The sequence below is a fragment of the Equus asinus genome, chromosome 2, assembly GCF_041296235.1.
Source record: "Equus asinus isolate D_3611 breed Donkey chromosome 2, EquAss-T2T_v2, whole genome shotgun sequence".
Taxonomy (NCBI): Eukaryota; Metazoa; Chordata; class Mammalia; order Perissodactyla; family Equidae; genus Equus; species Equus asinus.
In genome coordinates, this window is record NC_091791.1 from 5,477,184 (window position 1) to 5,502,095 (window position 24,912).

Below are 24,912 nucleotides of genomic sequence, written 5' to 3' on the forward strand. Positions count from 1 at the left end.
TGGGGACCCCCCCACCCCTTACCCCTCCAACTGACTCGACTTCCTCCCCCAAGAATAGTCCCTGGGAGCCAGGAGCATCCAGCACTGTCTGAAGACTCATGTGCCCCTGTGTCTGGTCCACCTCTGTAGGCCCACGTCCTCGGCCCACTAATGCCTGCTCCTGTGCCCATCTGGCACGTCCTCCAGCCTCAGCTCCCACTCAGCAAGAGCCACTACAATGCTGGAGGGCGAGGCTCTTCACGTTAGAAAATGCAGACATGCGCTTACTCTCGACACTGCACTCTCGACGAAGTGCCATTCCAGAAAGTCAGGAACTTAAAATGCTTACTGATTGGATGCAGAACTTGCGGATGGTATAGTCCACCAGAATCACGCAGTCCTCCACACACACCCGGATGTTGCCGTAGGTCCAGCAGCCCTGGTCCGGCCAGTACTGATAGCACTTCTCCTACAGGGAATAATTTAACAGATTCAATAGCTCTGTGGGTGCCTTTCATCGCCTCATCACCCCGTCCCCGCCACTGACAAGGCTTCACACTCACCAGGTTTGAGTTAAACAGTTCTCGGAAGTGGGACAGTATGTTTTCCATCTTACACATGGGGAAACTGAGGCCACACGACTGGTTAAGGGCAGCCCTGAGACTGTAACCAGAACCCTCTCTGATTTCAACAGCAGTGATGGCTCATTTATTCATCCATTTACGAACCCCACGTATTTATTGAACCATCTTGCTGAGCCCGTTCCTTCCAGAGCCGGGAACCTGACTACAGTGGCCCTCAGGCTGGGGCAGGGCTCACACCAAGGCCCTGAGGACTGTGTGTTCCCCAAACACTTCCCATCGGATTCAGCTGCCTGGGTTTTTCTGCCCAGCTCACTAAGGACAAACTTATTTTGTATCACTCTGGTCCACTGATGAAGAGTAATGAACTTGGGTCAACTTAATGCTCTTCCTTTTCTCCAACAAGGATGAAGCTGATGCAGAGGATGGGCGCAGTGTTACCAAGAGGCTGATTTCTTTCCCTTCCCTCCCTTCAAACTACAAATGGCCCCTACACAAGCTCCCTGAGGGTGAGGACTGGGGCACCACTGCGCCTAACCCATAGTAGGTCCTCCCTGAGCACGGAGTACGTGAATGCACGAGGACCATTGACCGGGGAGGAGGCCTGCTCAACGTGCCTCAGAAGAGGCCCTGGGAGCCCACAAGCCTTCCAGACATCCGACAGTTCATCCTGGAAGCTGCCACGAGTGGCAGAGCCACGGGGTTAGTCACAGGATCAACAACCTCATAAAACAAAAGGCAGCTGGGTGTTTATCAGAGCCCAGCACTCGTGTTATGACACCCACTGGACAACTTTCACAGGACAAATTCCCCTCCTACATCCTGGCTCTGGGTGTCTCTGAAGCACCCAGAGGAGAAGCAAACTCCTAAAGATCCTGGTTTGGGCCAGTCTTGGCCTCCTGGGGACCTTCAAGACCCTCCCAAGATTCCTGCCTTAAAAGACTCTCACTTGGGACCCGAGAGCTGTTTCTGAGGCCCCACAGGGCTTGGTGTTGTTGGCTGTGTTCACAGCCCTGGGCTTCTCGTCTGCACAGCAGACACCGTCCCCTCCCTCCATGTCAGATCATGAGATGCCGGAGCAGCTGCCTTTCACAACCTTGGGCAGGATGTTGAAGCCAAGGAGACCACAACAGAAGTAGAAGCAATCAAGAAAAAGGGAACTCTATTGAGAAATGATTTCATCTGAAATGGTGAAAATCCAGATACAGAAGCAGGCCAGCTCTGAGTCACAGAAATGGAAAAATCCAGTAGGAGGCTTCAGAGACTGATCAGAGAGAAAATGTCACGTAACGTGGCAACAGACTAACTGAAGAGGAAGATGGGGGCGTTCTGGGCCCGCGTCTGTGGCTTCTGCTCTGGTCTCATGTTTGTAAACAAGACCCCTGAGAGGCCAGTCCCAGTGGGCTGTCGGTGCCAGGGAACCCTCGGCCACCGGCGAGGCATCTGCCTCCCCTTTGGGGGCTAGGTCCTGCCACAGCCCCTCCTCCACGGCCCCTCCAGCAAAGGAAGGGTTAAGTGTTCCTGCTGGGAATCCCCTGGCCCCTCCTGTCACTCTTTCCAGTGAGAGAGGACAGCCAGGGCAGGATCACGCAGAGAAGCGAGGCCCTCCCCAGCCCTGTCCCAACTGCCTGGAAAACAAAACAAAAACCTCCCTCCCATCCCTCACCGGAAATGGTGGTTGGAGGTTTTTTCCTGTGCTTTTCAGCGTGGAACAAATTAGTGAAGGTGGCACCACTGGGGGACGAGGGCCCTTCATGACCTGCCCCGCCTGCGGTCCCGGCCTCCCACCTTGCACCCCAGCTGAGCTCCCCACAGCCTGTTACTTCCCCTGCCCTCAAAGGGCGGGGTGGGCCCTCCCCCAAGCTCTAGGCACGCGGCCTGGGCTTCCCCGGGGCAGGCCAGTATCCCACACCAGCGAGTGGCAGCGGGGTGCAGAGGCAGAGAGCAGCACCTCTGTTACCTAGCCTGGTGCCAGCACCGGCAGGCCCCAGGCAGGGACCAACAGGACAGACATCTCCTACCAGGCCCAGCCTTCTTCTTGGCCTGCTGTCCACCACTTTTGTTCTGGCCCTCACGCTAGAACACGAGAGAAGAGTCTCCCCACCTCTGGCGAGTCTACCTCCAGCTCCCAATTCTTCTTCCTTCTGGAGAGTGAGCTTACTTCCTAGGACACAGGGCCCTGCTTACTGCTGGAAAACCCTTCAAGGGTCCCCCACTTCCCAGCCCCCACAGTCCCCATGGGAGCCAGGTCCCCTCTCCACAAAGCACTTCTGGTCATTCTGCCCCCATGTTCTTTCTGGCTGTGTTTAGTAACATTCCTTCTGGTCTTTAAGAGGCAGCACCACCATCACCCTCTAAACAAGCACTCCCACCCCTGTCCTCTCCCAGGGGGCTGCCCTCCCCCACACCTCCAGAACTGCAGTCACACCGTGTCCCAGTTTATTCCATAGGCTCTGTGTCCCTTCAGCTAAAACGTGGATGACTGGAAGGCATGGAAATACCTCTGCATCTCCGCATGCCGAGCTGAGCCCCGTGCCAGGCACACACCAGGCCTTAGCCCGCTGGGCCCTCTGGCATGCCCCTCCTGGACCACCGCTGTCTCTGTTCCTCTCCGTTACTTTCTATGTTACCTCCTGATACAGTCTACATTTCTCTGCTTTGGGTTTGGCGCCTGCCCCTCACTGTGCACTAGAAACGGCAGGAGGTGGGGCTGGCCCGCTGGCTCACTGTGTGCACCCCCACCTGGGGCAGTGCCTGTCCGGGAGAGCAGATGCTCCTGAGTACTGGTCACAGGTAGAAAATGAAGCCGCTTAACTTTCTTCTTTAAAGAGGTTTCAAGTTCTTATAATGTACAAGTATTGCTTTCTGAATTAGAAACAGCTAATTAACTGAATTGGGATGACCGTGCAACGGTCTTTCAAGACAACTTGTTTTTCAAATGCGTTTCTCTAGTCTGGACAACAAGCAGGAAATCATTTTTACTTACAGTCTGAGGCCCACCATGTTATAGGCCCAAAATATACTAAATACAAAACCTAAATTCTGAAATCCATGGTTCCCACCACAAAGGGGGCTGCTAGGCTGGCCAGGGATGACCCTTGGCTGAAAAGAGGAAGCACTTGCATCACTTTTGTGTCACAGTCTGGAAGAGCGAGACATGCGCAACACAGGGAATTTATCTCACAATAAAAATGCTGTGAGCTACCGAGGGTTAGTTTCTCCTTCTGCAGTGACAAGAGGGAGAGAAACAGGAAAAGGAAGTGGTGAGCACGCCCCCAGCGAGCCGTGGCAGCTGGAGGCAAGGCCTCAGTGAGTCAGGCTGGGCTCACCTCTTTCCTTTCTTTCAGGTTTGTCAACATGACGATGGTCGCAGACTTCTGCTCCCAGATCATTCTCCAGAAGTCATTAACCGTTTCCTGTTTAGGGCCTGTAAGCAGAGGATGTTCCCAAAGTTAGACACAAGGGAGTCACTGCGGGTCCCAGCCCCTGTCACCCCGGACTTCGGGCTGTGGGACGGCTGCTCCCCAACTTCTTGGAGGCATGAAAGGGCTGGTTGGCCTATTTCATGCCCCATAGAATTCCAGAATTGAGAGGGCTGGGGGGGACCAGCAGGTCGCCAGCCTCCTCATCCCATCCTGCCACAGTCCCACTCCCCCGCTGCAGCTGGGAAATCCTCTGGAGATAAAGAACTGGACCCAGTCGGGCGATTATATTCACAGGCAATAAAGGGGTGTTCGGACGGGAGCCGGGTCTAAAGCTGTGTGTCAGAGTGGTCTCTGGTCACTCAGGGGCTTGGGAAAGCCTCAGAATATGACCCCGCTCCAGAACTGCTGAATCAGAATGGACATGTGTGTCTGTGCCTGTGTGTGTGACAGACAGGCACCGAGTGCAGGCTGACCGCCTCCCGCTCCACATCTAACCCCCTTCCCTCTGTAACGGTCTGTCTCTCAGCTGCCCTTGCAGATAGATAGTGATAGTTCCTTGCTGTCCAGTGAGATGTGGGCTAAGGTCCCTGGGGAGGGGATCTGAACAAAAGATAAAGTGTCCCTGGAAGAAATTCCTCTGCCCTTTGCTCTCCTTGCTGCCTGAATACAGGCACAGTGCCTGGAGGTGCAGCAGCCATTTTGTGGCCCTGAGGATGACAGCAACATGCTAAGGAGGGTGGAACAGAAAGATAAAGAGGTCCCTTTCCCTTGAGCTGCTGCCCGAGCCCTGGGGTGCTTTCCTCTGGATGTCTGCTTACAAGAGAGAAGAAGATGCTTCTATTTGTGTCAGCTAATGTTTGCCAGGTTTTCTGACATTTACAGTTCATTCCTGATGTACTGGGTGCATGTGCATGTGCATCTCCCTGTCACTCAGGGAATCTGCATTTTTAACAAGCTCCCAGGTGATTTTGATGTACACTGAATTTTAGGACTCATTGCTCTGGAGACTCTTGCCTAAGAGTGAGGAAACCTGGGAAACCTAGTTTTAGGGCCACTGATGCCTGAGTGCCCCAGCACCAAGTCCTGGGGATGACAGCCTCTGGGTGATGGATGATACGCTGGATTGAAGGTACTCAAAAACACAAGGTGATTATATGCAAGGTTAAGGGCATGCTTTCATGTCTAGAGCATCCTCATCGTTATGGCCGCATCTGAAAAGCTACTCACTTCCCCTCCCCCCAAAATACCAACAACTTGGGAAGCACGTGGAGCTCAGCAGCTGAGAGAAATTCGGAGTTATCTAATGCAAGTGGCAACCCTCCGGAATGGCCGACTGTTGGACCACGGGGTGCCCTGAGTTTGAATCATGCCGGTGTGCAAATGGTTATGCGTCTGTTTGTCTGTCTACACATGCACATGGTGTGCATGCAAGTCCAACATGTCTGTTACACCTACACTTGTATACGACAGATGCCCCACACGCTCCTGTCTGCCTGCCGTGACCACAGGAGGGGAAAGATACTCTTGGGGGTTCCAACTCTTCTGCTCTTTTGAAGCCGTGTTCGTAGGATGAGCTTCACCATCTCACACTACGCTGCTTCCCAAACTCTAATGTGCAAAATGACCCGGGAATGCTCGCTAAACTGCTAATTCTGATACGGCACGTCTGGGGTGGGGCTGGAGATTTGCTTTCCTCCCCAGCTCTAGGAGAGGTGCTGCCCCTGGTCAATGAGACAACCTCTCCCAAGGCTCTGTGAGATTCAGGACATCTTTGCATCCCATGGGCTGTGGGGAAGGCTGGATATACTGTGATGAGGCTAAGTGAATGTAGCAGGACACACACACAGAAAGCTGAAAGAAATCCGCTGCATCGCTGCTATCAGACAAGGAAACAGCCATTGCGCCATTCTACCAAAACTATGTTCTGAAAGTAACTTAATAAAAACCTTACCCTGAGCCGCTATGAATTTATTCTTCTCTTTGTAACCCTGGAAAAATAAAATCAGATTTATAATTTTTCAGAATTATCGTGGCTGAAAGGATTTTTTTTTTTTTTGGTGTTTTTAGGAAAGTAATACCTCTTCATCATGGAGAACTTGGAAAACACAGAAAAAAGTCATACGAAAACTCACCAGTAATTTCAGAAATAACAAATGCTATTTTTGTATACTCCTCTCCAATCTTTCTTCTGTGAATACCTTATCAGACACACACACAAGCAGACACACGGACATTTATCTATTGTTAATTGGTAAATATGTACAAATTCTGTTATATCATATTTTTATGAGAATTTTGTAATTTATATTAAATGATCTTTTAAGGTTCAATTTAAAATGGATTCTTAACAATCCCTCGCATATGGTTTTACTACAACTTATTTAACTGCTCCCTCCTGTTCTGTTCAGTCAGTAGCATAAATAATGCTGCAATGAACATCCTTGGTGCCTATCCCTGTTTTCTGAAAATGAGTGGCTGGAGATAGCTGCTAATTCAAAAGGCCTGGAGGCGTTCATGCTCTCTGTGCTTGTAGTCAAACTGCCCAGGGAGGTTGTGACAATTTACATCCTGGTCCCAGAGAAGAAAGCGCCCACCGGTTATGTTTCACTCAACCCCCCAGTGGTCCAGGCACACGCTCCACGTTGGGCAGGGGCCGGGCGGAGGGCAGACTTACATCTATGTATGAAGCATTAATGTAGTCTGAACAGGGGGTCCCATCCAGCTGGCTCAAAGTCACCCTGCAATGATCATCTGCAAAAACCAAACAAACCCATAACATTAGAGGAGGGAATCCCATCTTCTGGAGATTTCTCTCATCTACATACAGTACTAAATGCTACAAAGGTCACAACCAGGTCTTCCCCGGCCACCACGTAGGCAGAGACACGCTCCTTTAAACATTCCCATGAGACCCCTGGCATCGGAGGGTGGGAATGTATCTGTTTTATCCCACCCGGTATCTTGGCATCGAGCAGGGTGCCAGGCCCCAAACGAGAGCTCAGTAAAACCGGTGGGACGACAGCAGAGGTGAGAATTTCAGTGTCCAGGAGTGGGGCCTGCTGAATCATCACTAGAAAGAGGACAGCAGGATGTGCTGGGACCCTACGCTGTGATGACCATGTTCTCTGGACCCCCGATTGGGCACCAATGTTGAAAAGTGAAGGTGCACTTTAGGGGAACCTCAGAACAGATGAACTGGAGTCCACTCTCCCGGGCTGTCCAGACTTGGGGACAGGTGCACATTAGGGTCCTGGGTCTCCGACCCCGTCCTCATCTTTAGGACTGCCCCATAGCTGGATGGTAGGCAGGACTCACACAAGCCTGGACTGGGCATAATGGGCCACTTGCTCTGAAGATTTTGGCTTGTGGTACAAGCAGTTTTCCAGAGTGGGAGGACTGACCAGCAGTTGCTCATGTGTGTGTGTGTGTGTGTGTGTGTGTGTGGTTGTGTGAGTGTGTGAATATGGTGTGTGTGTGTGCAGTGTGTTATGTGTGTGCGTGTATGGCGTCTGTGTGTGTTTGTGGGGTGTGAATGTGGTGTGTGTACTCTGTGTGTGAGTGTGTGGCGTCTGTGTGTGTTTGTGGGGTGTGAATGTGGTGTGTGTACTCTGTGTGTGAGTGTGTGGTGTCTGTGTGTGTTTGTGGGGTGTGCATATGTATGCATACTTTGGGGAGGTTTCAACCAGGGTCTCATTATGACATTTTTGGGCCCTTGTCACTTCTGCCCTCATGGACCCCTTCTTCTATAAAAATATTAAGAATTTTATTTTATAACTATGTTAGTACAAAGATGAACGTAATCCAGGAAGGATTAGGTATATACTTTTTTCTGCTTTTAAAAGAAAGTAGATGGCTTCACAGGCCCCTAAAGGTGTGGTGGCCAGCCCTGGTCTCCGTGCTGGTGCTCAGGCGCTGGCGCCCATCAGGAGTAGAAACCCGAGGGCTGTCCAGACTCAGCCCAGGACCCAGGGCACAGCTGCTTCCGGGGGGCACTTACTCTGCTGGGCACAGAGGCTGGGGTACAGTGGGGACTTCACATGTATTTATTGCATTAACTTTTGAATAATTCTGTGTCCTTGTCCCTGTGTTGTCCCCTCCAAGTCCCCACAAGACTAAAACTAACTGAGGAGGGTGTGTTTGTGGTGTGGGCCTGGGACAAAGACCCCAGATCACGGCTGTCTCCCATCTAGCCGGAAGGCAGCTGGTGACCTCAGACACCCATTGTCTGGGCATCATATCACTGGGCCGGATCTGTCCTGCTGCTGGCTCTCAGGGACAGTCACGGCCCACACAGGGCAGTCAGTGTGAAACCCCACACGTACAGTCTTCGTGGACTTGGCCGGCAGACCCTCCTGCCCAGGGCTGACAACCCTGAGGCAGAAATAGCTCTGGCTGAGCATGCATCAAGCTAGTTGAAAATGATTTGGAATAATTTACACTTTGAGGACAGCTATAGAAAGCAGAGCGTAAAAAATAGCCTTCTGGGTAGATTTAGAATCTTGCAGTTTCTAAGAGCTTCCTGTCTTTTTATTTTAAAAAGTCACACTTCACTTTCAAAACATTATTTCCTAAAATTATCAGCTGGTGGTGTTCTTCCAGAAAAGAGGATGCTCTCTTGCCACTGGCCACGGAGCCTTTCCATTGTCCAGCCTCTTGGACACACGGGGCGTCCTGACCTCTGTCCTCAGGGCTCCCTAGAGCCACATCAATGACTGGGCTACCAGCCCAGGGGCGTCTCATCAATCTGGTAAATTTACAGCCAGTCTCGGCTGGGGAAGGTGGGCAGAGGCAACGAAGGCGCATGGGCTGCTGTGGACCCTAACCCCACCCTGAGTCCGAGCAGGGTCCTTCAGCCCTGGGGCGTGGGGAGCAGACCCAAGTGCCATCTACATGAGGTCCCATGATGCAGCCCACTCCCATCCTGGGCCCACAGTTGGGCCGCGGCATCTCTGGCCAATGGCTCGGTTTAATCAGACATGCCTCTCTTTCAGTCTGTGTACTGCTGATGTCAAATGCCAGATGCCACCCAGTTGGCCAACCCGGGCACATCCTGAGCATCTCCATTCCACCATTCCATAAACCCAACGTCCCACCAGTGTGAAATGCGTCACATCCTGGCAGAGTCCCCTGTCCCTGATGACGGCTGGCACCTCACTTGCCTCTGGCACAGTGCTCCTGGGCCAGGAGGGGCTGGGCAGGACCCTCACCCTGGGGTAGAGGGAGAGAGAATTTATGGGGGAGGTTGGAAAGGCCTGTTCTGTATCCTGGAACAAGTTTGTACCTGGCAGAAAGGCTCACTTCCACAGCACAAGCCAGAGAACACGACTTGGAGAAGATGTGCAGGAGGCTGGCCCTGCTGTTCCAGGCTGGTGACCCTCCAGGGAGGCAGTGCCCAACCTGGGCCATAACATCTGGGAGGAGGGGGGAGTGCAGGTAATTGCTACATCTGGTCATTAATTCTGCTGCCATGGAGTTTCCACCAAAAATACTCTTAATTAACAATGTAAATATTACCTTTAAAGATAACTGGTTTAGTGATTAAGAGAGAAATGCAGGTAAGGAACACAGCAAAGTGCTTGGCACTGAGTAGGTCCTCAAAAAACATTTGGCAGGTCAATGCATAAACTAATTAATTAAACTAATAATAGATATTAATTTATAAATATCCTGATTTTTATTTGGTGCAAATTATTCCAAAGATTCCAAACCTCCTGCCATGGTTTTTTTTTCTTTTGAGCTGCTCGAGCCACCTACCTTGTGTCGTCCCTTTCTCTGATAACCCACAGGCAAGCTGGCAGCAAATCCTCCAGGCTCGACCTTCCCAGTGTGTCCAGAATCTAACCGTGGTCCAAGCCACCCTTACGCTCAGCTGCATGACTACAGCAGCTTCCTGACCTGCCCCCTGCTCCTCCCTTGGTGCCTCTCCACATACGTGCTGGAGGAAAGATATGGGCTTCATTTCTCTAGTTTTAGTTGGATCACAGGCTCACAGTGGGCTCTGCAAAACCACATATACATCCCATGAATGCAGGCAAAATTGGAAAGAATTATTTCTATCGAGTGCTGAAAATCCAGAGACCACACAAATTGGCCAGTCTTCTCTTACTATGAGCAGATGGACTCGATTCTAATTCTAAAAATGCAACCGAGAGCTTACCTGCTGAGGCCCGCAGCACAGGAGGACCTGCCTGCCTGGGAGGGAGGCCTCGGGTTCAGGATTCAAACCTGAACTGAGTGGAGCCTTCCTAGGCTGCCATTCTGTCAGCCTGATGGGCAAAGCTGACAGGAAGGGTCAGGCTGGACGAAGGATGTCCAACCCTCCCTGGGCCAGATTTACAAAGGCAGCTTGGAACTCTGCAGGTTTGTCTTGGTGCCAGCAGGCTGTGAAAGCTGCCCCCAGGACACAGCCCATCCAGTGGTGCCCCTGGACAGATCTGTCTGCTCCCAGACCTCCCACCTCCCTGACCTGCCACCTCCCTGGCCTTGCCACCTCCCTGGCCTTGCCACCTCCCTGACCTGCCACCTCCCTGGCCCTGCCACCTCCCTGGCGCCCATACTCCCCAGCCTATGGCCACCTTTAGCTGTTGGGGTTAACATCAGGTTGATTCTAAGCCTTCCTGCAAAGCTGCCAAAGCCCTGCAGGTTTTATTCTGTCATTTCTGTCCTTGGTCCCGGGGACTTGCTGCTGGTGGTCAAGAGAACTGAGTCTGAGACAGGGAGATGCCCAGGGCCACGAGCTGCCCTAGACCGAGGCTCAGGATTGGAACCAACAGGAGATGCCCTGCCAGCTGGTGCAGGCGGCACCCCTCTTGGCCCCCGGGCAGCCCAGGTCTCCACGGTGACACAGGCTTTGCCGCCAGACCCATGATAAAACAGGCTTTCCAAGCCCCAAGTGGGGGCGGGTGCCTAGGCTCCCAGGGGCACCTGCTGAGCAGCTATGCAGACACAGGTCCCTGATCTCCTCTGGGCACTGGAAGGCCATGCTGCCTGGACAGGCACAGTCACCAGGAGCTGCAAAGGAATGGCGAGTTTAGTCACAACACCACCCATCGTGCAAAAAAGGAAAATCTTACTGGGAAGGATGTTGGGATATCTGTTTTTTTCTCTGTTTTCTTCTTTATTGGCCTGTTCAAAAGTTCCTTGTATGTGTCCAGATGGCAGAGACTAGAAGAAAATGCAGAGTTAGCATTAAACGTGATGAATCCAAACGCGGCGTTTGTGTCAGCTTCCCTACTGAGCACAGGCATTAAGAAAACATGTCTCTGAGCAAACTACCTCCTGTCCATCGCCATCTCTGCCTCAGGTGCTGTGCCAGGCACCGGGCAGAGACCTGACGGAGACACAGACCCACCTTCCCTCAGGGCACCCTGTGTAGTGGGGTCAACTGAGATGGACAAAATGATGACCCCATAACTGGACCCTAAGCTGCATGAAGGCAGGGACTGGCCAAAGCATTGCCACCAAACCCCAGGGGGCCCAGTGGTCATGGTCCAGAGCAGGCACTCCACAAATACGACAGAGCTCTGACAGGAGATGGGAGGAGCAAGGATACCTGTGGGAGGAGTTAGAAAGGGGGACTGTGACTTTGTGGGGGGATGAGGGAGAAAGGATCTTCACATGGTCCTCCCCTTGCTGCAGTCTCAAAGAGCGCTCTGTGGCCCAGCACAGGCATAGCTGGGGGGGGGCTGAGAATGCAGACCCTTAGCCCCACCCCAGATCAGCAGAGCATTTACTGAGGTCCCCAGGGGACCTGCATGCACACTGAGTTTGAGAAGCGCTTCAAGGACTCCTCCTTTTGTCTCGGATGAGGAAGTTGAAGCTCTGCAGGGACCCTATATCTGATGTGCATCACAGTGGCCGTCAACTCAAGTGTCCTGACTTCTAGCTCTTTCCACCACTTGGAGACCCTCAATTCTTGTTGGCTCCAGCTGTCCTCCTGCGTTTGCTCACTGCTGGGACCCCCTCTGCACTCAGGTGAGCTCCTCGCTGCACACAGTGGGAAAGAGCCTTTTGAACCCCAAGTCACATCCTTTAACATTCAACCTGACCATTGGCTGGACCGGGGGCCACCAGAATTCAAGTCAATAGTATTAATATTTATCGAGTGTGTATGATGTGCCAGGCACTGTGGGGGGAGCTGGGTCACCTGCTCGGCCTTCACAGCTCACCTATTATTAGGCGACACTAGGATCACCCGTTTTATAGATAAGGACACCGAACCCCCAGTGGTTGCAAATTTGTCCACATTCACCTGGTTAGCAAGTGGTAGACACTGGGTGGGAACCCACAGCCTGGCCCGAGCTGGCACCTGGACCACGAGGAGGGTGCCCACTTCTTCCAGTGGGCAGAAAAGCAAGGGCCTCCATGTGTGCCCTGTAAGTGCCCAGGAGACAGGCACAGGCCTTGCAGTGCACCCTGGGGTCAAAGCCCAGGCCCTGGGCTTGGTCACGCCACAAGTCAGGCCCATCAGACCTACTGCCCACGGGTGCCCAGAGCTCCCATCCCGGGTGGGGCACTGCTCCATCACAGACTCAGCCCCTGCCAACGGGTGCTCTCTTTCCTCTGCTTTGGGGCCACCAAACCCGATGGCCACAGGTAGAGGCCGGTGTGGAAGATAGCCTGGTGGGCACCTTGGCAAGGCTGATGGGCAGTTCTCCACCAGACCAGCACCTCCTCCTCCTCAAGTTCTCCATTCTTCATTAGAGCTGTGTTAACACTGACCTTGAGTTAACCTAAACATGAAATTGGTGATAACATTATAGGGCCTTCTCTTTTTCCACCCTCAAAAGCTTTTTTAACCCCAGTCCTGAAAATAAAAATGAGGCATGATACAGTAATGGTGGATGCATGACCTCATGCATTTGTCAAAACCCAAAACCCATAGAATGTACAACACTGGAACTCTGACTCTGGGCTTGAGTTAGTAATAATGTATCAATATCAATTCACCAGTTATAAAAAATGGAGCACATGAATGCTAATAATCCGGGAAACAGTGCACGGAGAGATGGGGTCTATGGAAACTCTGTGCTTTCTGCGTAACTTTTCCATAAACCTAAAGTTGCTCTAAAATAAAAAATAAAGTCTATTAAAAATAACAAATTTAAAAAAAAAACCCCAAGAAGCCCCACTCTTCCTTGGAAGGTGAGGTGCTGTGGTGTGGAGGGTGGCATGGCTGTAGGGGTCTGAGTATCGAGGATGGACCTGGCTCTGACACCTGCCTATTGCGTGGCCCCACCAGCTGCTCGAGATCTGGAATATGGAGATGGGGGGTCAATACCCAGCCCTGTGGGCTGCTCAGAGCGTTGCTCAGGATGAGGCCAGCAAAGTGCTCTGTGCATCAGACCTAGAGCCTATATGCAAGCACACAGAACAACTGGCTGCACGGAGCTGGCCCAGCACTTTCTCCTGCTGTCAATCTACCCGGGGACTCACACCTTTGAGCTGCTCAGGGCTAATGCGACAGCACCTGCGGAGGGCTCTGCTGTAGCTGGGTCACCCTGCAATGCCCCATGAGCCATGCATTTAATAAGTGGTAGATAAATACCCTGTGATTGGTTGTCTGATTACATAAATTGGCTGAAGAAGGTTTATTTTTTTGTCCGAGGTGAGATTTCATTTTAATGAGTGCACACGTGAGCCTTGCTCCCTTCCCTCCCCTCCTCGCTGTGCTGGGCAGGCAGCAGCAAAATTAAAAAAATAGACAAGGAGTCAGGGGTAGGCAGGTCCAGCAAGCTCCAGGGGCCGGTTCTGGTTTGTGTATTGTGCTGGGACCTCTCCTGGTGACACCTCCTCTATGGTTTTCTGCGACATTTATGACTGGGTTGGGTCCAGGTACTGGGCTTGAAGGAAACTGCTAGGACGGAGGCTGAGAAGATCTCGCTGGAGAGGGGATTTTCCTTGCCCGAATGGCACTCACTGGCAGGGATTTAATCAGGGACCTGGGAACGGACTCTGCTAAGACAGCGTTCTACCACTGCAGGGTGAAGACTGCGAAAAGGGACATTCACAGAAGCCCTCCTGCAAATGTCGGCAGCTCCGGACGACCCTTGTGCAGACACTGGGCTAAGCTGGGCACAGACCTCACCTCCTGCACATGTGATGACAATCTATTGGGGCGGGGAGTGCCCTCACTTCACAGATGAGGAAACTGAGGCAAAGTTAAGTTGCCCGAGCCCTCCAGGCTGGTAGCGTGGACCTGGGACAGGCACTCAGGCAGGCTGCCTCCCGCATTCACGCCTTGATCATCCGACCGCAGCACCAAACCCTCTTTATCCTCATCAAGTTCACCTCAGCTTTGATTGGCAACACACAAATGTCCACGCTCACTTGGATCGACTACTTTGAGACCCATCTGTCTCCCTGTCACAGTTTCTGGGAGAGTTGCTCAGGGCAGTGGGCGAGAAAAGAGAAAGAAGAGGAGTGAGGGCCTATCTCAAGTGTGTCCATCTTTGGGGCCAAGAATGGGCTGGTCCTGGCAGCTCCAATGCTCTTAGAATAGGGATGCCCCACAGAGGTGACTTGGGACACAGCTGCCCCTTGCTTGAGAGAGAAACAAACTGGGGTCCAGAAAGTAACAAGCAGCTTGCCTACCATGCCGCGGAGCCAGGACCAGGCTCCAGGCTGCTAGAGTGGAGCCCACTGCTCTCCATCACGCCATACCTCTACCCACCCTTCATGGAGCCAAGGGACTCCAGTGGGCACCTGGGAAGGCAGGGCACGGCGAGGGGAATGAGGCACTTGTTCTGGGTGCAAAATTGAAAGGGGTACTCCAAAACTCAGGAGTCAAGATAAAATGCTATTTGAACACCACATTAAATAAAAAATCAGAATTAATGCAAAAAATCCATGATGACCAAAATCTCAAACTTAGGACCCGTAACAGTGTGGTGAGAAGCCATGTTGGAGCCTGAGGCAAGCGGAAAACTCAGTCATAGTGATCTTATCTTTATTTGTCATTGTGCATGGACTTCTTGCGTTCATTTTGATATTTTTAAATGTTGCATCAAAGTATTATTTACCCTGACGACTGAGTGTTTTGGTGTCCCCTTAAATTTTGCACCTGGGGCCAGCGCCTCACCTGGCTGACCCCACTCCTGGCCCTGCTCCCTCGGAGCTGCCCTCACTTTTGACATGGCAACAGAGCCAGCAGTTCCGACTTGGAGCTCCACTCTTCTCCACATGGAGAAACACAAGTGCAAAGTGAAATAGGACAACAGGGAGGGGAAAATGTCTTGTCACTGAAAACCTGGATAGCTATTTTGAAAATGGAGAATTAGTTTCTCTTGTCAGGATGAGAGATTGCAAAACAATACTGCTTGGAGCTGTCTTTCAATATGACCTAATTTCTCAAAAAAGGGGACACATTTGGAAACAATTAAAAGGCAGCTAGATAAAGGCAGACAAGACTTGTGCTAAAAAAAAAAAACAAAAAAGCAAAGTACAGTTGAAATGCGCCATCACCCTCCGTGCCCTCACAGGTTTTGTTTCTGTGCAAAAAGTTATGTCTGCAGCAGAATTCACGCCGTCTTTAGATACAACAATTGCACAACACGTTGCTATTGACAAAGTCCACTGTTTGAGCCTCACTTTTGAGCTGTAAAGTCATTAAGACAGGCCCCCTCCTCAGCCCCTTTCACAGAAGCTGGAGGCCAGCTTTCAGGGGCCTGACTGACGTGCCAGGGCCAGGGCGGAACAGGCAGGGCAGGACTAGTCAGCTGTCCCGCGGGAAACCGTCCTCTCCAAACTCAAGACTCGGCACAGTGATGTGTACAAAATGAGGAAGATGCATAAAATAAACTCAAAACACCATCAGGGAGAAACACTGAACAGCAAAATCCAAGACAACACTTTCCAGTGTCTGTCTGTTTGCCTCCCTACCCATCCATACATCTGTTTGTCTGTCTGTCTGTCTATCCATCTATCGGGTTCACAATTCATAGGACATTAAGTTAAAAATTAACACAAGGGAGGTGTCATTAATATAGATTTGCATGCTTTCTCGAGAGTTAAGAGAATCACTTTGCTCCCAGGGGGACCATCCCAGTTGGTTAAATCCGTCTTAGCTGCTGCCGTTGCTAAATTCAGGGGGGTAATGCATCCAAAACAGCAGGAGCAGGATTAAAACCAGCAGATACTTGCGCTTACGCTGACCCAGCAGACACCAAGGGCCGTCAGAAGCAGACCTGCTGTCCCTCAAGGTGTCCCCGCAACTGTTTAATTGCTGTTGTGATGGTGGTTCAGAAGAGGGACATTTCTCCCTGCAGTGAGATGCTCCAGCTCTCAGAAGCCTAGAAATGGATGGTTTGGGGTTCCATTGCTTTCAACGAGAAATTGTCACGCTGTGGTCTGCTCAGGCCCTGGTCTTCCTTCTTACTGAGATGACAGATGACAGTGCTTCTGTCACCCTTGACTTTAGAACATGGCACCCAGTGTGTCCGAGTGGGAAGAAGCCTTCGGGAACATCAGACTCAACCGTCTCATGAGTGACCAATGAGTGTTAGTGAAGGTGCATTGCAGTGGAAACCAGGTGTCCTTGGACCCCCATTTTTGGGACAGTGCGCTGACACAAGAGTTCTAAATCTTTGGGATAACTTATCCTGAAACATATAACATTATGTTTCCCAATTCTCTACCACATGACATGAAGACGAAGGGGGTCCCCCCAACTCACATTGAACTCCTCGCGGAACCTCTTGCAGTCATCGGCCGATCGGACGCGGATCTCCTCCTCCAGGTGCCCCACGGGGATGGGAAAGTACTTCTTGGGCCCAGAGGGGGACCTGCTGAGAAGCATGACTCTTTGCTGCTCTGTGAGATCAAAAGAAACATGGGGGCCGTTTGGCCATATTCCATGATGGGTGATTCGTTAACCAGACTGACAACATTTCTGGAGAAATGACACAGCTGGAGTCGGGGATACTCCTCTCAGATACTGTAGCCTGGAGCCAAAGGGCCCTGAGCAACTGAATGAAAAGATCTGTGTCCTATAACACACCCACTTCATTGTAAGTGATGGGCATCCCTCTGGCCGTGTTACCTCCTCTTGCAAACCACAGATGCCTCATCTTCCCAGCTCGCCCACCCCCCACCCGCCGCTCCTTCCCTCCGGCCTGGCCCCTGCTCCTTAAGAGATTCAGGCAGCTTCCCACTCCAGCTGTTTCCAGCTTTGGAAAGAGAGAAGAGTAATTATAGGCTTCTGGATGCAAGTTGGGAACAGACTGGGAATCAATTAGGATATGAGTCTCCCTCAGCCTTGTCTTCTTTGTAACAAATAGTCCTGGTTACTCAAACCCCATAAGGCCCAAGAGGAATAAGTGAAATCATCCTCGTTTTTTTGGGGGGGAAGTCGGGGGAGGCAAGGAAACGTTGAACAGGAGAAGGGTGGGCTGCAAGGGAGTTCCTGGACAAATGGCTTCCACAAATTCAGAGTGAAAAAAAAAAAGAAATCACTCGCACGTGCTTCTCTTCCTGGGGAACAAGCTGATATTCTTGACAAGGTCAACATGATAACTTTGCTGTCACACTTGCGAAAGGGCCGGTCCCCACCTGCAGAGCTGCTCTGCCAAGAGCTCCCTGCAGGGCTTACTCCTCCAGGAGATAGAGCGTCAGAAGAGCATGGCTGGGCCTCACCCCTCACGGGCCACACCCTCTTCCCTCCCATTCAGGCTGTGGAAATGTGCAGGGTGGGACAGGGTGCCTGGAAGGTGGCGCTGGAAGCCACATGATCGTCCAGAAGAGTCCCCAGTCCTCCAAGCACTGCCAAACTGCTGTCCACAGGCTCGGTCCTCCGTGTGACTCATATTCATTCTATTATTTCAGGGTCGGTTTTGCAATTCCGCCTGAAGTCTGACAGCACTGTTAATTCCCCCAAACCATGGCACAATTAGGTAGCGAGCTGACTAGAGGAAGCCGTAGTCACTGGTGTGAACAAACATTTTTAAAAGCCTCTGCTTCACACACCTTTCTCGGCCATCTCGACGTGAGGAAAGAAAACCAATGGCTTTGTAAGTAGCATTTACAAGTTAGTAACTGAACTTAGAACCTAAAAGAAAGGTTGGAAATGCCCCCAACTGACTCAGATCCTCCCTAAATACCGAACATGTGAGCAGATGGGGTCTCCTCTCAGCTCGACCGTAAAACGGTGCGATTCCAGGGCCCCTGGGGAGCACTTCAGGCTACGAACCAGACTGTCTCCCCTTAGAATGATTTTAAGGACTTACTGAAATCTGTTATGTCAAAACCCTGTAGAAACGACAGGATATGAACAGTGTCTCCAAAAAGCCACAAACTGAAAGGTCTCAAGCATCTGTTTCACATCAGAGAGCAAATGAGAAAAGTTTTGATAGGGTGATATTCTACGGTTATAAACGACAGCATTACACCAGGTAAAACGAGATGGAAGCCCCGACCCTGGATTTCCTGAACACTGAGATGCTAAAGGAGGACAGCCCAGTGTGAGTGAGGAGAGAACACAGCCTCCCAGCCTCCGCCCCGAGGCTTCTGTACCTTGTTCTTCCAGGATCCCGTTGGGCATCTTCTTGTCGTTGGCGCTGACCACTGCTTTCCTCTGCTTCCTGAACCTTAGAGACACGGACCCGTTAGGTTTCAGCAGAGGGAGGTTTCCAAGAGTCCAGAGCCCCTGGACCACCATACCCACCAGGTGAGCCGGGAAAAGCTACTCCTGTTGCTCATGGCTGAGCCGTGCTGGCCGCCTGCCGCCTTCAGCCCCGCCACCCGCCACCCGCCGCCCTCTGCCGCCCCAGCCTACACCCCGAAGTCACAGCCTCGTGGGTGCTCATTTCCTCATTCGAGCCGGTCGGGGCAAGTCAGCAGGCGGACACTCCTACCTGAAGAAGTAGGCGGCTAGGAGCAGAAAGAGCAGGAAGAGCAGCAGCGGCAGCAGCAGCCAGGCCAGCAGGGGCTGGGGTGCCCTAGGGTCCGGAGGGCCTGGGGGGCAGAAGCGGGTCCCCGTCAGGACACGAGGCACGAGGCAAGGACTTGAGGGTGGGGCAAGTGGTGTCTTGGCAAGGAAAGGTTCCCAGCACCAGACTGCACTTTACAGTTGACAAATTAGTTCCCCTTCCAGCCTGTCAGCCCTTCTTCCCACACGCCAGAACCTCACTTTACAGTTTGCAAAGTCACTCCTTCATCAGCCCTTCTTCCCTGACTTGTCCGAGGTCCCCGGGCCAGGGGCAGTGAAGGCACCACGGGGAGTCCCCCAGACCCTCGCGTGGCCTGCTTCCCGGGTCCCAGGGTGCCTGCCTCCCCCCAAATGGGGAAGTGGAGGTACAGACCCCCTGTTGCTCTGTCCCAGGACCAGTGTGGGGAGCTCCCAGGGCCCCGGGCTGGGGTGAGGCCTGCAGTCACTCCGGATCCCACTCGCCCAGAGGAAAGCTGGTCCTCAGGCACCCGCCTCACTCTTCTTTCATCTGTCCTTCTCACCTGCCAGGTTGAGCTTCCTCAACCTGAAGGTGCCACATTCCTGGACCCAGCACAGCCCCCTTGTGGTTACCCAGGACCTGCTCCATAAGCCCAAATTCCGAGGGGCTCTGGTGGCCTGGCAGCCACTCTCAGACCCCACTCCCTCCCCCCATGTTCTGACTTAACTCCTGCCTCCCCATACTGCCATGCTGCCCTGTCCTCGCCAAATTGCCCTCACTCCCCAAGGAGTACTTCAAAGGCCTCCTCCTCCATGAAGCCTACTGGGCTCCCCTGCTGTGGATCCCAGAGGGGCTCTATATGTGAAGCACAGACGTGCTCTCCTGAAGTGAATGGGCCCTCCGGGTGACTACCTTCTTTCCAGTTCAGTGGAAGCCCCTCAAAAGCAACCACTGGGCTTTCATTGCTTTGAGTTCACTGCGCACAGCCTCGGCCCCTGAGCCCAGTGGGGGCTCTGCAGCCCTGCAGTCTCCCTCACACCCCTTCCCCATATATTCTAAAAGTTGCAACCTCCATCTCACCCCCTAGGATGTAATCTCCCCGGGAGCAGGTCATCCCTGTACCTACCAGGCCTCGCATTGACTCTGGCGCTCTGTAAGCGGTCAAGCATACATTTCTACTAAATGAGGAAATTTTACCCACTCGAGCGACTATTAGATATAGCAGTGTACTGAGGGACAGTTGATCTGTGATGAGGAGGTAGCTCTGCCACTGTAAACCTGGCCAATCTACAAAACACCCTCGTTCCATGCTGCACAGTGCCTTCCCCACCTGGCTAGTGACGTTCACATGCCAAGTTGTAGTGTGAGGCCAGGGTGACACAGGCTGAGCCACTAGGAGCGTCTGCCCCAGTCCTTCCATGGGACCTCACCTGCTGCAGAGCTTGCCTGGGGAGCCAACCTGGCCTGAGGCTTCCACACCTGCCGCTCCACGGAGTACCCCTCCCCCTCTGCCAGGACCTTGAAGCAAACTCAAGCCCAGGCTGATGGAGGAGACGCTTGACACCAAGGGGCAGAGCTGGGCCCAGCCCTGGAGGGGGCCTGGGTGCTCCACACCCTGGACTGGGCTCCATCCCTTCCTGGCCAAATGCAGCCACAGAGCGTGGGTGGGTGCTCTTCGCCTCTCCCAGGGCGTGGCCACTGTGGAGCTCCCACTTCTGCATTTGCACAGAGGTCAGGCTGCCTGACTCAACTTCATCTTTGGCAGTGACTGACTGGCCAGCTCATGGGTCCAAGGGTTGGGTGGATCTGGCTGGGGGTGTGGGCCTGCCCTGGATCTTTGGGGAGCACCTACACCACTGACATCCCATCCTTGGGGGCCTTGCCGGAGGGGTCCAGGGTCCAGCCTCCACGCTCATGCTGCCCGAATACGGCTGCCGTTATGGACATGGATGATTCCATAGCACGCCCTTGAGGACCAGGGCTGAAATGGCCCAGGGTCCCAGAGAGGGCTGTGCACATGGGCAAAGTGAGAGAGCACAGGGGCAAATGGGCTCCCCTGCTGGGGCTTCCTGCCATTCGTCAGCAGCTGCCTCTGCTTTGGAGGGCAGAGGTCAGATGGGAACACCCAGGGGCCAGCAGGCCGAGTAGCAGCCTGGGGAAGTGGAGAGTGCACACCCTGTCTCTGAGGCGTAGCCTCTCAGCCTCAGCCCACCGGGCCCAGCGGAAGATGGGCCCAGAGTGCCCAGTTCTTCCAAGTTTCCAGAAGAAGTCCATATTTTTGTGTAAAAATTATCTGAGTTTTAAATATTGGTAAGTAATTCAACCTAAATACAATTTTGAAAAACACTGTGGGCCAGAAAGAACCCCTGCGGGCTGGGCTTTGTGCCCTGGGCACCGAGGTGCTCTGCACAGGAATCAGGGTGACAACTGAGAGGAAATCCCGGCATCACTTTCTGTTTTCACTTCATGTGGATAGGCTCAGACTGGGCGGAGCAGAGGCTCAGGGTGGGAGGAGCCGAGGGGAGCCTCTCCTGGCTGTCAGTGCCCAGAAGGTCAACCGGGAGCAGGCTTCTGCCCAAATTCCACCCAGCTGATGCCCCAAGTCAAGGGTGTGTGGATGTTCATGCAAACTGTGTGCACATGCACACCTGGGAAGCAAGCGTATACATGTGCACGTCTGCGTACATGGAATCTGGTCCTGGAGATGGAAAGTCACAGGCTTGAGTGTGAGTTTCAAGCTTAAGCCGTGCATCTGCACACCTAAACCTGGGCAGATGCCTGCCATGCTGGAAGGCCCTGCGAGGCAGGTGGGGGCAGCGGGTGGGTGGGGAGGGCCCCTAGGTTCCTGCCTCCACCCTAGAGAGCTGTGTGTGAGGCCCTGCTGAAGTGACCCCTCTCTGGGTTCCTCCCCCACTTATAGTAAGGGCTCTGGACAACGGCCCTCCAATGAGGACATGCTCTGCCTTGGAGGTCCACGGGAGAGGAAACAGTTGGGGTGGGGTGGGAGAGGAGAAGAGGGAAGGAAAGAATGTGGGGGAACAGTGAGATGAGCTGTGTTCTGGGGGGCCCCCGCAGTCCCCAGAGGACCCAGCTGCTCATGGGCAGAGGGGGCTGGACCAGGGGGGGTCTATCTCTGTGTGCTCCTGTGCTCTCTCTCCCCTCTGCCTTGTACGTTGTGCTGGGTTCTAGGCTATTCGAGCAACACAGGGATCCAGGCCTGCTGCAACATGTTCAAACCAAACACAAAATAAACGAGTCCTCCCGTTCCCTTTCCCAGAGTCACACATGGTTACACTTTGGAATGGATCTTCCCTGACGTTTTCCTACACGTTGACATTCCTAAATCGACAGGCTGGGTAAGCAACGGGAGTCCCGCTCCTCTCTCATCTCATCTAAGACTCCACGGACTGTGGGACGCGCTGTTATTTTTATGAACCACTAAGGCAGAAAAAAGGGATGCTATTTGTAATTGTGGATACTATCAGTTTTAAGGCACCTAACGATATAGCAACGTTAAATCCGAAAAGGAACAAAAACAGACACGACACCCCATCTGGGCAGCTCTGTGACTCGCCTGTCTCATCCAGTCTGCCATTTTGGAATTTCCCCATCAGCACACGTCACACTCTTCCTTTTGTTGAACCGCCGCTTAGACTTCCACTTTTTGGATAAACCAAGATTTGGATGGACATTTAGGTTGTTTCCAACTTTTTTGCTATTACCTACAATTTTGCATCTTGTATCTCTCTTTGTGTATCTCGAAAGTGTTGCTGTAGGACAGCTCCTGGAAGCGGACCTTCTGCATCAGTGTGCACACATACGAAATTGCCATAGAAACTGCCAAAACGCCACCTCGGAGTTCCCAGTGTCCACGCTCACCTACAGTGTGTGACAGAGCCTTTTCTCCTGGACAGCAACAACCCTTGTGAGGTCTGTCCATCTGATAAGCAAAATAATACCATTTCAACTTGCATTTCCCTGATTTCTAGAGAGTGAAGCATCTTTTCCTGATTAGTGAAACATAATTAATTAGATATTTGTATTTTGCCTGGTCATATTCTTTACCATTTTCACAGTGTGTGGTGTTTTTCTAATTAATTTTCAGGAATCCTTCATATAACACGGACAATAACAATAAAATTTTGCTATACAATTTGTAAATATTTCCCTTCAACTCCTTGTGTAAAAGAACGGCTCTTGATGATTATTAACACGTGCTGTTCAATGAGCAAACGAAATGATTTCCGGTTATTCCGGCCCACTACAGCAGTGTACTGTTACCACAAACGATACTTTAGCCTAATTTCTGGAAACAGACGAAGCTTCAGAGGGCACTTCACAGGGCCAGGTTCCCCTCCAGAATTCTAGGCCCACGGAGCCCGGCTATACCGCATAACTGAGGCCTTGAAGTGGGGCCGGCCTGTGTTTCCTTCTCCGTCATGTGACCAGGTGCAGCTGCTACGCTGCAAGGAGGTGGGAGTTTCACATGTGTGCTGGTGGGTGTGAGATCACACAAGAGCCCCTCTTTCTGAAAGGAGCACCTGACCTCACAGCAATGTTATCACTTCATGTTCAAGAAGCTGAAAAGGCCCGGGGGGGAGGGGGTCACCCTGACGGGCCCACGGGGCCATCTGCAGAGCTCCAGCACTTCTTCCCTACTTTTGGGCCAATGATGCTCTGCCTGGTTGAATGTTTTGGTTAAATGTCCCCACAGATGTTGGGCATCAGGCTAGCAGAGGCCAGCTCCTCTCTGCCTGGCACAGGGAGGTACCATCCTCAGGCTCCCAGGCTGCAGCACACTGCAACGACCCAGCACCCAAAGGGCCTGCTGGGAATGAGGCAGCAGGACGAATGCAGTTTCTGTTTGCTGGGGGCTCCTGTCTTTCCTTCTTTCTTGTTTTTTTTGCTGAGGAAAATTGGCCCTGAGCTAACATCTGTGCTAGTCTTCCTCCATTTTATACGTGGATCACCACCACAGCATAGCTGACGAGTGGTGTAGGTCCACACCCAGGATCCGAACCTGCAAACCTGGGCCGCTGAAGTGGAGTGTGCTGAACTTAACCACTACATCATGGGGCCGGCCCCTCCTGTCTTTCTTTTGTTGTGGTTTCTGGATTTCTCCAGGTTTCAACGTGAGGAGATGCTGTTCATTGCAAAGACGAGCAGGCACCTAGAACGGCTCCCCTTGCTCGAGGGCTCACGTCAGGGACGGAGCTTCATCGGGGGGCCCACAGGTACATGTAGAGGGCGCTTGTCCAGAGTTAGGAAATCACATGAAGTTCTTGAGCTGGGTAGAGATTGAACCCCTGACCCCATGCTGAATGGTACCAAGTCTAATCGCCTTGTCCAACATTTTTTCTGGAGGGAGGTTGAAGGGCTTTCACGAAGCCTTGTGATGACCAAGTCTGATGCTTAATTTCATGTGTCAACTTGACTGGGTCACAGAGTGCCCAGATATTTGGTCAAACATTATTCTGAGTGTTTCTATGAGGGTGCTGTTTGAATGAGATTCAACATTTAAATTGGTAGTCTGAGCAAAGCAGACTGCCCTCCTCGTTGTGGGTGGGCCTCACCCAGTCAGTTGAAGGCCTGAATAGAACAGAAAGGCTGAGCCTCCTGTGAGAGGGAACTCTTCCTGCCTGACTGCCTTCCAACTGGAACATTGCTCTTCCTGGCTCTACAGTAGCCTGCCAGCCTTTAGAGTCAAACTGGGACAGTGGCTCTGCAGATTTTGGACTCACTAGCCTACACAGTCATGTGAGCCAATTCCTCTTAATAAATATAAATATAGATATCAATATAAGTATCTATCTTATTGATTCTGTTCCTCTGGAGAACGCTGACCAATACACCAAGGGATCAGAGAAGTTCTTGGGTTTTATGTTTGGGCATCTTGGGGGATGGAGGGGAAGGGGGTGGAGCAGGTGTGTGGGGGCTGGCAACAGGCCCTGGTGTAGAGTGAGGGGACCAGCCCTTGCTGGTGACAGACTCCTGCTAACCCTGCCATGGGAAGGAGCCGGCAGCCACAGACCAGCCAGGAAGTCG

The 24,912-nt window shown here is 52.4% G+C and overlaps 1 protein-coding gene across 13 annotated transcripts in view; it reads right to left on the bottom strand.

The window, feature by feature from the left end:
* The window catches only part of PTPRE (protein tyrosine phosphatase receptor type E), a 172,782-nt gene that overhangs the window by 20,328 nt on the left and 127,542 nt on the right, over window positions 1-24,912 (bottom strand). For 9 of the 13 annotated variants that reach the window (XM_014832534.3, XM_070480974.1, XM_070480968.1 and 6 more), the window contains 8 exons: window positions 18,835-18,934; window positions 18,494-18,567; window positions 16,659-16,795; window positions 11,059-11,149; window positions 6,660-6,736; window positions 5,937-5,973; window positions 3,890-3,987; window positions 329-448 (listed from right to left, as the gene is read on the bottom strand). In XM_014832534.3, coding sequence (XP_014688020.1) covers window positions 329-448; window positions 3,890-3,987; window positions 5,937-5,973; window positions 6,660-6,736; window positions 11,059-11,149; window positions 16,659-16,795; window positions 18,494-18,567; window positions 18,835-18,934 — 734 coding nt within the window. Of the gene's footprint in view, window positions 1-328; window positions 449-3,889; window positions 3,988-5,936; window positions 5,974-6,659; window positions 6,737-11,058; window positions 11,150-16,658; window positions 16,796-18,493; window positions 18,568-18,644; window positions 18,806-18,834; window positions 18,935-19,281; window positions 19,498-20,297; window positions 20,515-24,912 lie in introns of those variants that run through there. The other 4 variants (XM_070480999.1, XM_070481000.1, XM_070480994.1 and 1 more) reach the window with 4 other exon arrangements.